A 14,372-nucleotide genomic window follows, 5' to 3' on the forward strand; every position below is an offset into this window, starting at 1 on the left:
TTTTATATGTCACTGATTTATATGCATTTTTATATCACTGAATGATGTCTTAAATCCTATATTGGGTTCTAAGATCCTGTTCTTGTAATTGAAGATAAAGTAGCTAAGCTGGATTTCAAATATTTCAAAAATCAATGAAAGGACAATACTTTTCCCTTCTTCTTTCATTTGGTTTTCATCGGATAGGGATATTATTCTTCTATTATAGGGATAGTGGGGGAGTTTGCAAACTAGTTGCGTAAGTAAAGAATAGATTGTTTAATTGTTGAGATCATGGTGAAGCGTTTAAAAGTTGTCATGTTAATGCTGACAGTAGATCTGTTTTGTAGGGAATGTTGTACTCAGTGATCGGTTTTTATCTTTGATAAAAATTTCGGTTATTTGTCTTAGTCAGTATCTTTGCAAAATTGCTTCGTATTTGTGATTGATTGTTTGTGTCGTACTGTGCTAACATTTGACGTTGTAATAATTTTCTTATTAATTGCCATTGGTAATCTTAGTTAAAGTCAGTATTTTCTGCTAATGGCCTATCCAAAGGGTTCTGCTACTGATTCGACTCCGTATTTAGAAGAAGAAGAAGTGGATGACTTTACTTTTTTAAGTCACCCTAAACAGGGAAGTAGTGGTTATATGTTAAGTAACACGACCAGTAATCAAATTAATAATGAATGGGAGGATAAGCGTGCACAGCTACTTCAAGAACGACAACGCATTGAAGAAAGAACTCTTCAGAGCACGCGTACTTCCCTTGGACTTTTACACGAATCCGAACAGGTCGGAATATCAACAGCTGAGGTAAATGTCAAATATTTGTGAAATTTGTAAAAAAAAAAAGCACAAGCTGTGTTATAGTAGTCGGTATCGCTGCAAATTAACCGAGCATCTTTTCCAGTGGAGATACCGCACCGTAATAAGGGCATATCTGGTGTTAAATACGTAATAGGGAGTATATATGCATTGCTGCATGCGTTACGCATTACGTCTAAAGTGTAAATTTTAACAATGAAAAAAAAAAAAAAAATTGTTTGCGCCATATGTTTAAATTGCTCAAATATACGCTATTTGTATAAACCGCAGTGTACTTAATAAAAAAAAAAGTGTATTCATCAGTTTTAAAAAGATTCTACTAGTATTAATTGGCTCATATTTTTTTTTTTTTAATAGAGCCCCCCCCCCCCCCTCCCTTATAATGAAAGGTTCATTCTTGCTACTTCATGTCAGGGAACAGGATTTCACAAGTGGCCGTTGATTGATTCCCTTAAATTTCCATTTACAATTTACTATGATTAACAAAGTTGTGAACATTTAATCTGGTAGTGAAAGAATTTGTTTTATGCATCAAGAACAACAGTGAAGTTAAATTGTTCATATTTGGTCTAATGTATTAAAACTGAGAACTTTGTTAATAAGAGACCATACGATTTAATGAATAGGATACAAATTGCCAACCAGTTTCACTAGCTACTGTCTAGCATTATCAAGGCTTTTGGCGCATTTGTATTTACACCAGTGCAGCCTTGATAATGTTAGACAGTAGCTAGTGAAACTGGTTGGCAATTTGTATTCTATTCATTAAATCGTATGGTCTCTTATTAACAAAGTTCTCAGTTTTAAGAACAACTGGTTACAATTGTTGCTATTGATGAAACCCTTTTGGGTATCTTTATTCTTCCTAGAGCTCTACAACCCAAATTTGTTGCCTTCAATTCCATGTCCAGTGCCATCCTTTTTCAGTTTAATATTGCAATATGATGTTGCTATCTTGATATGTATCCATAATGTTCCTGGTTTTCATCCTTCGTCTTTTACCTAGAAGTTTACTATTTACGGTATTCTTAAGAGTACTCTTTTTCCTTATGAAAAGCATGGCCTGCACTCTGCAACTTTTTGAATTTGTTTATACTAGATGTTTTAGATTACTTTTAGAGTTGATATAACTCATGGTTGTATCTCATTCTTCCGAGATTATTAGCATTCACAAGGCCAAATATTTTTCCTATCAAAAAAAGGATTTTCTTTTCAAAAGCTGAAATCAAATTCTTTACCCTTGTTAGAAATATCCAAGTTTCACATCCATAAATAACAGTTGAGCAAATTATTGATTTATATATTTCTACTTTAGTCTTTCACTGGATATCTTTTGAGCTGAATACATGAGAGAGAAAGAAAGAACCTGATTACACCTGTGCTTGATTGCATTAGTATCTCTCATTTGGTTGGCTTGTGAACATAACTGTTGAATATTTGAGTTGTTCCACTTCTTCTTTTTTAAGGTTCTTGGTTTTTGCTTTTTTTTTTTTTTCATTTAATTGATTTTGCTTGGTAATGATCATTATTTTAGTTTTCTGACATCTGTTGATTACTTTTTAACCCTATTTCAGATCCCTTCCTCTGTAGATTTTCCCATAACAATCATTCTTCTTGCACTTGCCAAGCTCAACTGTCTAAACATCTCCTGATCCCCACCCTCTGTGCTCTTGATTTGTAGCAACACTGCACTAAATATCCTGTCTTGCCCATCTCTGCTTTCAAAATCATTAGTGTCACTGCCTTCCAAAGCATCCACTCTTAGAGGACATAAGTCATCAGGGTGGTAGGAGGTGTGATGTATGGGGACTCAATGATCTGTAGTGCAAGATAGGATGCGTGAGGAGTGTTTGCCTAGAGGAACAATAGAAAGAGTGGCTATGACAATTAAGATGGGAAAGTAAATTTCAGGAAATTTGTACAACAAATTGGAAGGGTTATTGAAACAAAAATATACAGCTGGGAAGAACCAGAAATTCAGGTGCCACATTGCACAAGTTGTGAAGATGTCACATTGGATAATGGCAAAAATGTGGAGGACCCTGACATGAAGCAATGAAGAGGTTATGATGCCATTGTATAAGGCCTTGATTAAGTGTCACATGGATTATTGTGCACAGATTTGGTCACCAGGTTTTCATGGTGACAAGGATATGTTTAGAAAGGTTCCAGAGAAGATTCACAAAGGTGGTCAGTGGTCTTTGGAGCACAAGGACAGATTGAGAATGTAAATTACAATGCCTTGTGAATAGGAGGGGAGATATGATGAAACATATAAGTTAATCAGGGATTGTTATCAGGTTAACATAGAGATTTCTCACAGAATGGGAGATAGAAGAAGATGCTGTCGCTGGAGACTTTATAAGGAAGGTGTGAGGAGTAGTTTCTTTGCATGGAGAGTGGTTTGCGTTGCCTTAGTATTTTGTGAATGTAGGCACATTGAATCTGTTTAAGGCATTGTGTACGATAGTGTGTACCTCCCACGATGAGTCTCTGACTCCATGGCAGGCAGATGTTAATAATGTTATTGCCATTCAGGAGGATTTGAATAAGCTGGACAGGTTTCTGAATGAATTGAAATGTTAGTTTAATGCAGTGAAATTTTGAAATTTAGGGTTCATTGATTGAAAGTTGCATAATCTATTTTTGGTGCTGCTGGAAGAAGTAAAAGAGAACGATCTTGACAGATTGTTCTTCTCTTTGATAGAAATTTGAAGTTTAGGAAATGCATTGCAAAAGTGTTGAAGATATGTAGAGGATTGCTGCAATGATCAGAAGTGATTCCATTGTATAAAACCCTGATCAGATCGTGTCTGGATTAGTGTGTTCATATCTGATCGTTGCAATTTGAAGGGAATAATTTAACCTCGAAGAGGAGGCAGATAATATAAATGATATTATATTATCATGTTAGGTGTATAGATTGCAGAGTTTGGTGCATAGATGTTAATGGTTGAGACACTTACTGTTGAGTTGTAGTTAGAGGATTGACACAAGGCTGATCTTTCATGTGGTAGAAAAAGGGGAAGGAACAAAAATAAGGAGTTATCACTGGAAGTTGTAAATGGAAGTCGTAAGTAAGGGAGTGAGAAGTGGCTTTTTATTTTATGGAGGGTGGCTGAACTGTGGAATGCATTGCCTGATAAGGTGGCAAGAGCGGATAAATTTAAGGAATAGTAGTAGGCTTTGCTTTGTGTAAGATGGGTTTCTTATGATGAATGACTCCGTGGAGGTGCTTAATAATGAAAAAGACATAATAAAAAAAAAATACAAAATCCATCTTAAATTTTATAAAGTAATAGCTACTCCTACTCTATTATATACTCGTTCAGAAATATGAACAGTTAAGAAGAAAGATCAAAGTAAAATGCAGGCAGCATGAAAGATTTTTCAGAACTGTTAGAGGATACACAAAATTAGAATCATATAAAATATGGAGATACTAGAGGAGAGTTAAGTATTTGTAGCTAAATGAAAAGTTCAAGGATGAGAGGAAGAAATTTAAAGATTATTTTTATGGAATGTAATAGTATCTACCTAAAGAAGTGGATAAATGGAGACTAAGAGGGGGGGGGGGGACTAGTGAAAATGGAAGCAAATGTCTAATCCTTGATGAGAAGATACATATCGTAATCCATTTGTTAAGGCTTAATTGCTGAGAGAAACTCATGTTAGAGGTTTAATGGAGTGAAACAGCATTAAGAAAAGATTAAAAATATTATTTTATTTTTCCAATATTTCATGTCTCTGAGATATCAAGAGTAAAATATGAGATCCCAGTTTATATCCTAGGCCACCAACGGGTGCCCACTGCTCCACCTAGTTAGAACTCTAGTCTTTCATCCACGTGTTTCACTTAGGTTTGTGTGTGTGTGTGTGTGTGTGTGTGTGTGTGTGTTAAGTCTCCTATTGTTCTCTCAAATATCTATGACTGAGATGAAATATTGGAAGAATTAAATAATATTTTTAATCCTTTCTTAGTGCTGTTTCACTATTTAGCCTCTAACATGAGGCTAAGTTAAGATACATATCATAATTTCATTAGTGGACCTCATTTGATTGGAAGAAATTGAAACAATATTCTAATGCTATTTACTATTCAGTATTGAAATGGTTTAAAATATATGTGGCATTTTTTTTTAATTCCCCTGTTTATGATCTTAAATATACATTTTGTGTTAGAAACTTCTGTTAATGGGGAAGATGTGGCACAATTATGTCCAGTATATATTCCAGATGGAGACTGTTTGTTGAACACTTATTTTATTAAATAGTCTATTTCAGATATTGTATTAATCTTACCATTAACATGATTGTTGCTTGTCAGTGTAATAAAAGTTATTCAGTTTATTTCACTCTCCTGAAGAAATGTGCTGTAATGCACATGAAACTAGTAGTTTAAAATTTAATAAACTAATAGTTTAACTAACTGTATGTGTATCTGTATTCCAATTAGAACTTTTCAGTTTCATTATGATTATATACATGTAGCCATGTATATAATCTGCTGCTGATGGCAACTGTTGTCATCTCGTGATCCCTAACAGAATGTTTTCTGAAAGAGTTCCACAGTCAGTTTTTTTAGTTGCAAGATTAAAAACCAAGTTTCTGGAAAGGGGAAAGAACCCTACTTGCCCATGGCAGAGATTAACTTACAAAAAAAGTTAAAGAAGTACTTCTTTAACTTTTTTTTTAAGTTAAAAAAGCACTTCTTTAACTGTTTCTTACAAGAAACAGTTAAAGAATTTCTTCTATATAGCAACTAGATTTTAACTTAGAACAGTCTGTCTTCAGACAACCTAGTGCTATAGATGCAAACACCATTATCACAGGCTACATAGACTTTTATTCTTGAGTGCTTAATAAAAATGAAACACTTTTTTGGTAGTTTAAATTTTCATGAGCACATTAGCTATAGCATTTATTGCACAATTTTATTTTTTTTATCCTTGCAAGTATTGTACAGAATAAGAAGCTGTTTATGATATATATGTATTTAAAATTTTCTCATCCAGGATTTGGAATAAATTTTAAATAAAAGTTTATTAGTAACTTTTTTTTTTTTTAAACCCAAAATTGTTTGTATTTCAGTGCATATAAAGTATTAATAATTATTTATGCTCTATAGGAATTGGTTCATCAGGGTGAGCAGCTGAAAAATGTGGAACAGAAAATTGATGAAATTAATACCTCAATGAGAGTTAGTCAAAAACATATAAATTCCATGAAGGTAATGTTTTGAATGATAATTTAAAAAAAAAATTAGTAATATTTGGAAGTATTCATATTCACACCTATTGAAAGGTATCTATTCACTTAATAGATGACCTCCTTTCACTAACTTTTGTTAGTAGCTTTCTGTAGATATACTGTTGCATTATGTCTTTTTGATAAGAATTTCCATGGACATTACTTCTTTTGAACTGGCCACTAAGACTCCTTCACTTTATTTGTAATCATGTATGAACATGAGCAGTAAGCAAAGGATTTGCTTAGTACTGTTTTCTTCCATTGAAAAACATCAAATTCCTTTCTGATTTCTAATCACTTGCCATACCTATGGCATTGTCAATTGGTGATGTGACCTTTTGTCTGTGCATAGCAGAGGGGGCTGATTAAAAAGATATGGGGTGCAAAAAATGTTAATGATGCAACAAAGTACAATAGAACTCTAGTCCCATGTCATTTGTCTGACTTAATCTTGTAGTGCATCCCCTTTTCATTAATGTCTCTTGCACTACTGCTTAAAATGGATAACTTATCCACTTGTAAGAAATGCTGTTTAATTCTGTACATGGTAAATGACCTTCGATGAAACACCACTATCTTGTTAATTTGGAAGGTCATATGCTGGATTCTGTCTCCAGAGTAGGAGGTTCTTGCATCCTTTTCCCCGCTCTTTCTTGTAGTACCTTTCAATGGCATGTTGTGGTGATTCATACTTCCAGCATTCAAGAGCGAAGCAGTCCTGTGTACTGACTTAATACGGTTATTTCTCACTCTAGTAAACAAAGCTGTAGGGAATCATTCATGTTACCCAACTGTTAGTTCCAGAGTCTGTACCGTTTTAAAAGAAATTCTATTATATTAACTCATCTGCTATAAGAAACTGCCCCTTTGGTCAATGAGTTTGCACTAATGAGAGTTAATTATACTAAAGACCAAATCTTACAGTAATGGGAGCTGGTCTGATTGGCAGAGTGGTTAGCTTACCTGCTCTCTAACCAACAGGTTGTAGGAGGGTTGAATCCTGATGTGGGCATGGATGTTTTGTGATTATCATACTTTTTGTACTGATATGACCTTTGCTGTCCTTGTGCCATTAAAACCATACATCATCATTTATAGTAATGAGAAAGAGGCTTTCCAACCAGCTGATGCATAAATTCACTTACATTGGGGGGGGGGGGGCTGGCATCCCCAAAGAAAAAGGGAAAAAAACACTAGAAAATTTTCCAAAAATCTTTTCCTAATTAAAATTATTTTTTTTTATGTTGTGTTGGGTCTTCTATTTCTATACTACTTATGACTTAGCAGTCACATAAGGTGGGAATACCCTATAGCTCTCGGGAATCATAGCCGCTGTGAATACAAGGTGGACAGAGTGCTACTTCGTTTTCCCGAGCTGGGCTAGAGGAGATCACGGGTATCATGTATTAGCAATCATTGCAGATGCTCAGTCACAGGTCATATGCGATGCGTATTCTCAAATCATCTAGTCCACCCCCCTTCCCCTCCCAATGATTAAATCCTGAGTGTGCCACTGTTAGGCACTGATGGAAGAAATGTGTGATGTCCAGAGAAAATAGGTTTTCAAATATATCTATTGATTCTTACACAGAGTTAGTAAATAATGAAACTACATTTGAACTAGCTAATATGGAGAAAATAGCTGATGAGGAAATTCGAATGTTTGGGAATTACAGAATATGTCAGGTTTTTCAAGTAGGAGTTTGTATGTCTGATGTGAGGCTTGAGGAGGTTAGATAAGTGTTTAGAGAGAAGATATGTTGGAGAGCTTCTACCAGCTATTTAACGTAGCCTGTCTGTTTTATGAACTTTAGGCATGCCACATAAAATGGATTGATGGATTTCAGTTGCTTCTTAAGGTCTTCTGTAAATTGAAAAGCACTGGAGATCAGATCATTAGTTTTTCTCTTACTACTTCAGTCTTATAACATTCTTAATGAAAGGAGTTATTTTGCTCTTTCAACTCTGTTGGAACTCTACCAAAGTTGAGACTTAAAAGGCCTAGTCAGAGGCATTGCCAGTTTCTAGCACATTCTTGTAAAATGTGAGCTGATATTCCATCTAATCCCACAGCTGTATTTACATTGAGATTCTACAATATTCTAAGAACCTCCATCCACCTCTGTTCTCGCATCAGCGTCACATATGTCACAGCAATAACTTCACATGGATGATATACCACTTGCAAAGTAGTCACTCAGTAACTCAACAGTTTATCTGCTTCTGTCACCTCATCAGCACCATCATTAAAGTTATTCTTCCATAAACATTCTTCCTTTTACTTGCCATGTAATGAAAGAACTCTATGATTTCCTTTGGCTTGCTTGGCCAGTTTCCTCTTGTGATCTGATTTTGCCTTCCTTACTATGCTGGTTACCTTTCTTGCCTGATCCTTGTACTGTTCATGAGCTTGCTTGCTTGTCACCTTTCTCCTTATACTCACTATAGCATTTTCTTTTTTGCGGCTCTTGCTTAATGATATTACTTATCTATCTAGCACCTACCTGATTAACCTTCCTGACCTTAGGTACTTGGGGAAGACCACACTCCTACCAGGCGCGTCCTCCGGGTGGCGGATGGGGGAAACCCAAATGGGTTGCTCTGAATAAAAAATAAAGAGCTGTGGACCAAAGGATGTAGCAGAGGCATGGCAAGCTGGTTACATTATTATTCCAGTAACTTTCATGAGCAGGAGAAAGTCTACAAACCGAGATACTGCTACTGCGTACGGGACAACCGACGCACCTACTCGAAGATGACATAGAGTAGGTGAGAAATCAGCAATGTGGTCAGCCAAGGATGTGAAACATGTAGCCACCCTCAACATACGATCACTATACTGACCTGGAAAATTGCAATTAGCCCAGGAAAATTTAAAAAGACTGAAATGGAGTATTTTAGGTTTATCAGAGACACATTGGTGTGGAGATGGATTCATGGATTTACCAGATGGAAGACTGTACTTCTCAGGAAGAAAAGATAACATACACAGAGAAGGAGTTGCATTATTAATTGAAAAGAAACTTACACACTCAGTAATTGAAATAAACCCAGTGTCTCCTAGAATAATAACAGTTAAACTTCAAGCAAAAGAAAAAGGTCAAGCAAGGTCAAGCTCAATAATCCAAATATATGCACCAGACAGTAACCATTCAGAGTAAGAAATAGAAAATTTCTATGAAGAACTACAACAGGAAATAGATAATCCCAAAAATAGAGAACTCATGATAGTGATGGGAGATTTTAATGCTAAAATAGGACAGTTCACAGCAGACAAAAAAGATGTGATAGGGAAATTTGGATATGGAGAGCTTAATGACAGAGGAGAACAATTGCTCCACTTCTGTAAAGCAAACGATCTAATGATTACAAACACATTGTTCTATCAATGCCCTAATTATAAATATACATGGACATTCACAGATGGTAATATAAAAAACTGCATAGACTATATCATCATAAACAAACAATGGAAAAGATCAGTAAATAATGTACGAACATTAGGAAGTTTTGATTTTGACACTGACTACGAAATATTAACTGCCAAAGTGAAGATAAAATTCAACAAGAAAAATAATATCAGAAAAGAAGAAAACATCAACCTATCAAAACTAAAAGATAGCTCAAGCAGAAGTCGATTTTTAGAACAGATGTGCTTGAAATTAAAACCCTCCATCTTCCAGAACAGCGGAAAATGCTGGGAAGAAGGAAAAGAAACAGTGTTATCAATTGCAAAAGACACTCTAGGTTCCAAACCCAAAATAAACAAACAGTGGATAACCCAAGAAATCATAGCTACCATAGAAGAGAAAAGAGAGGCCAAGATGCTTGTGAACTAACAAAACAATGAAGAGAATAGAGAAAAATACAGAGCACTGAAAAATAACCTATGCAAAAAAGCCAAAGAAAAATGGTTAGAAGAAAAATCTAAGAAATCCAAGAAGCATACCAACAAAACAACCTAAATGTCTTCCATGATACTGTAAGAGAAATTACAAAGGAATTCTCAGCAAAAGCAGTAACAATAATAAACAACAAGATGACTGAAACCGGGAATTATTGAATATATAAGAAAAATCTGGCCAAACCATTTTAAGACTATCTTCCACCAAGGAAACAAAACTACAATGCCAACAATAGAAGAAAATAATGATCACCCAAAAACTTTACAAGAAGCAGTTAGATACGCAATAAAACAGATGAAAAACAAAGTACCAGGCATTGATACTGTTCCTACTGAACTGTGGTCATATGGAGGCAGCATATCAATAGAATATTTAACAACCCTATTCAATAAAATACTACAACAGGAGAGATCCCAGATGACTGGAGAACTGGAAAGATCATCCCAATATACAAGAAAGGAGACAAAAGAGACTGCAGAAATTGCAGACCAATCAATTTACTCCCTCACACCTATAAAATATTCATAAGAATTATACAAAATAAATTAAAAAAACACCTATGAAGAAATGATAGGCATAGAACAAGCTGGTTTCCGAGGAAACTATTCAACACTAGACCAAATTTTCACATTGCATCAACTAGCAGAGCTCAGCTGGGAAGACCATAAAGAACTATATTGTTGTTTTGTGGACTTTAAACAAGCTTTCGATAACATCAACAGAGAAATCCTTCTTAAAATTCTACTAGAAAAAGCAATAGACAAATATATAATACAGTTTCTGATAAAATATTACTCTAAGACTAATGCAGTAATTAAAAAGGACACACAACAGAACCCGTAGAGATCCAAAAAGGAGTAATGCAAGGATGCCCATTATCTCCCTGCTTATTCAACATATATCTAGAAGAAGTTGTAAAGAAGGCAATAGACAATGAGCCTGGAATCAATGTCAATGGTTTAAACATAAATAATATCAAATATGCAGATGATCTTGTCCTTCTTGCAAGAACCCCAAATGAACTACAAAAGTTGATCAACAAGCTAAATGAAACCTGTAAAACATATGACGTGACAATAAATATACAAAAGACAAAAGTGATGAAAATAGGGAGGAACAGAACTACCATCTCAGCCACCCTAAATGGAGAACAAGTAGACAACTTCATATACCTTTTGGATCAAAACTAACAGAAACAATAGATGAACTCAAAACAATCAAACACAGAATAGCGATAGGATGGACCACCATGGGAAAATTACAAGAAATCTGGAAAACAAACAAGATATCTAAGCAAGTCAAAATCAAATTATATGATGCAATAATTATACCAACAGTCATCTATGGAGCAGAAGTGTGAACAGTTAAAAAAAGAGAGGAGAAAAAACTGCTGGCATTTGAAATGAAATGCTTAAGAAAAATAAATAGAACAAGTTGGATAGAAAAGAAAACAAACATCACAGTCAGACGAGAACTATTGTATAAAAAGACGATAATAGAAAAAATTAGAAAGCAACAACTGAGATGGTTTGGACACACTGTACGCATGGACGCAGACAGACTTCCTAATGTCCTAATCAATACTTTTCCAACTGAAAAAAGAAGACCCAGAAGACTAAGAATTACCTGGCTGAAATTAATAAAGAACATCTCGGGATGCAGAACATATAAGGAACTTTTTCGAACAGCAAGGAATAGAGAAGACTGGAAGATCCTGTTCAAGAGAAGACTCAACCCATCTTAGACAGAAGAGAAGAAGAAGAAGACCTTAGGTATATAATTTAATATTGCTTCCTCTAGATGACCCTTGGTTAGCTGAGCAGTTAGCTTATCCATTCTCCAACCAACATGTTGTGTGTTTGAATCCCACTGCAGCCATGGATGTTTGTCCTTGTCCTACCTTGTGTACTGCTGTAACATTTGATATGGTGCAGTTCCTTCCAACCTTTGCTCTTCTTGCACCATTAAAACCAAAAATCATCATAAACCTTTCCTTGCAAGGTTTTATGCCATGGCACAACATCAAGCTTTCTCCTAAGCTTGCCATAATCACCTGCTGTGTAGTTCCACATATACTCCTCGACAGAATATTCCTCTTGTTTTATGATCTCCCAAGTTCTAGATTGCATGGTCAATTTTCTGAATTGGAGTCAATGTGGGCACCTTAGTTATGGATAGCTCTTCTGATCCTATGACCAGGTCTAATACGCTTGCACTCCCCAAGTTCCTTCCATAAGTTGCTGAAGTAGTTGTCTCTCAAGTAGGTGTATAAATTCCATTTATTTGCTGCCATGTGATCTTTCTTCCTTCTATTCTATATCTCTATAGTTGAAGCCCACCCCCCCCCATAATAATCCCTCAAACTGCACTCATACTAATTTTGTTGATGCAAGTTTTCCAGATCATCCCTCAAAACCTCTTTGGCCTATAGCAGCAACCATACATAACCAGACCACTTCAAATTAAGAACGACCCTCTCATATATCTCTTATTCTTTTTGGCTGCAGTTCATCTGCTATCATTAGCAGTATCACCCCCCCCCCATCCTATTTTATGTATTTTCCCTGAAAATACTAAACCCTACACATTCTATTCCTGCAACTAGATCACTTGCTGTTAGCCAGATCTCACTAATGTGTATAATTTTTGGCAAGGTTGTATTAAATGATGCCAAAACTCATTCCTCTTGTTCCTGATACTTCCAGATTTAGTATGTAGACACATTAGCATCCCTTTAGGTCCCAACCCACCTTTCCTTCCTGAATTGACTACCCTATTCAATATTTTTGCTTGAGAGACTAGATTCCACACTTTTTGGTCCTTCTCACACTCACTTGCTTCATGGGTGCCTTCACACATACTTGTGTGGATCCACTCTAATTCCTTAAGTTTTTCTGAATTTGCTCATCAGTATGCTTGGTGAGCAAAGCACACTCTCTAGACACCTAACACTAAAAAACACTTTAGGTACAGTCCATTAGCATTACACAAATCCTTTCCATCAAACTCAAACCATAGGTTCACAAATCCTACATTATTTCTTTTGTATACTGGTTGTTTTCTATCAGCATACTCCTAGTCAGTTCACTTCTATCATAGCATGGCAGGAGACTTGCAATCTTCACCTTCTCCCTTTTTGTTTTTGCTTTGTTCAACAGTCTTTCACATCCTTCCTCATAGAATATTTCTCACTTCTGAGATCATTAGTGTCAACAAGACAGTTGTTTCACCTTACCTTTCTGCATCCAGATGGCATGGCTAATATCATTAATTTTTGTGCCTGGGAAACATGATTTTGTTATTCTTTGAGTACTCTTCTGATCATAGTCTCTGTGCATATTGAAAGTTTTTCCCACTTCATTATGCTGTAAATTATATGCCAAGAAATTATATTCTTGATTTCATCCTTTACTCGTGTGTGTGTGTGTAAAGTCGCTTCACTTGCAAACTTTGTTTGCTTACACACGAATAAAAGATGAAACCAAGAGTATAATTTCTTGGCGTTTCTGTACATAATTTTCTCCTTGTTTTTCTCATTTGTTCACATGATCTTGATTGTTACTTTGGATCACTGATTTCTTTCTCTTCTCAGTCCTTCAAATCTCTTATTTCTGCAATTTTTCAATTTCATGCTATGTCCTGTGAAGGATAGCATGCAAGTGTACTGTCCTTATTTAAGTTCATTTCATTCTTCTGTATTTTCACCACCACACATTTAACACGTTAATTCCAACATTAACATTTTCCATTCTACCATCGATACCGTCTACTCTACTAACCCTTCTTTGTACCTGACACTCGCTCTCAAAACACTTAATACACACTCGCTCACTCACCAGTTTCATTCTCTGCCAATACATCTTGCACACACTGCACTATACAAAATCACGTAAATTCACCAAACAATGACATCTTTGTCACAATTGCTCTGCCATGCATTGGTGTCATATGAATAATATCTAATGGTTAGTATGATACCAACAATATCTAATTTAAACAACAAAAAAAAAAAAACGTTTTCTTAAACTACATGACTCAGTCAGTAGACCTAAAATTAATAGAAGAACAAAATAGATTCAGAAAAAAAGCAGGTCTTGCATAGACTATAGATTACACCAAAGCATTTGATAATATTATCTTAGAAAACTATGGAAAATCCTGGAAGAATATGAAAATACCAAACCAACTCTTTAGAGCCTTATTTAATATATGTCAAAATAATAAAATATCTGTACAATAATTTAACATCACGCTGGAAATCAATAAATAGAGGAATATGTCAGGGTTGCCGTCTTGGCCTTGACCATAGATGGCAACACTATCGGTAAGATTTTTTTTTTTTTTTAGTTGGTACATTTGTCATAAGCATCCATGTAAAATTACAAGTCATTCTATCGAGTAGTTTGTTTT

General features: G+C 35.2%; 1 protein-coding gene across 1 annotated transcript in view; it reads left to right on the forward strand.

The window, feature by feature from the left end:
• Positions 1-258: 258 nt before the first annotated feature.
• Positions 259-14,372, forward strand: part of Snap29 (Synaptosomal-associated protein 29kDa) — a 91,074-nt gene continuing 76,960 nt past the window's right edge. Inside the window, exons 1-2 of the mRNA XM_090406319.1 lie at positions 259-795; positions 5,936-6,037. Of these exons, the coding sequence (XP_090262445.1) occupies positions 523-795; positions 5,936-6,037 (375 nt within the window). The 5' untranslated portion in view covers positions 259-522. The remainder of the gene's footprint in view (positions 796-5,935; positions 6,038-14,372) is intronic.

This window comes from Typopeltis vanoorti, chromosome 16 (assembly GCF_054136105.1).
Source record: "Typopeltis vanoorti isolate ZY-2024b chromosome 16, IOZ_Tvanoo_1.0, whole genome shotgun sequence".
Lineage (NCBI taxonomy): Eukaryota > Metazoa > Arthropoda > Arachnida > Uropygi > Thelyphonidae > Typopeltis > Typopeltis vanoorti.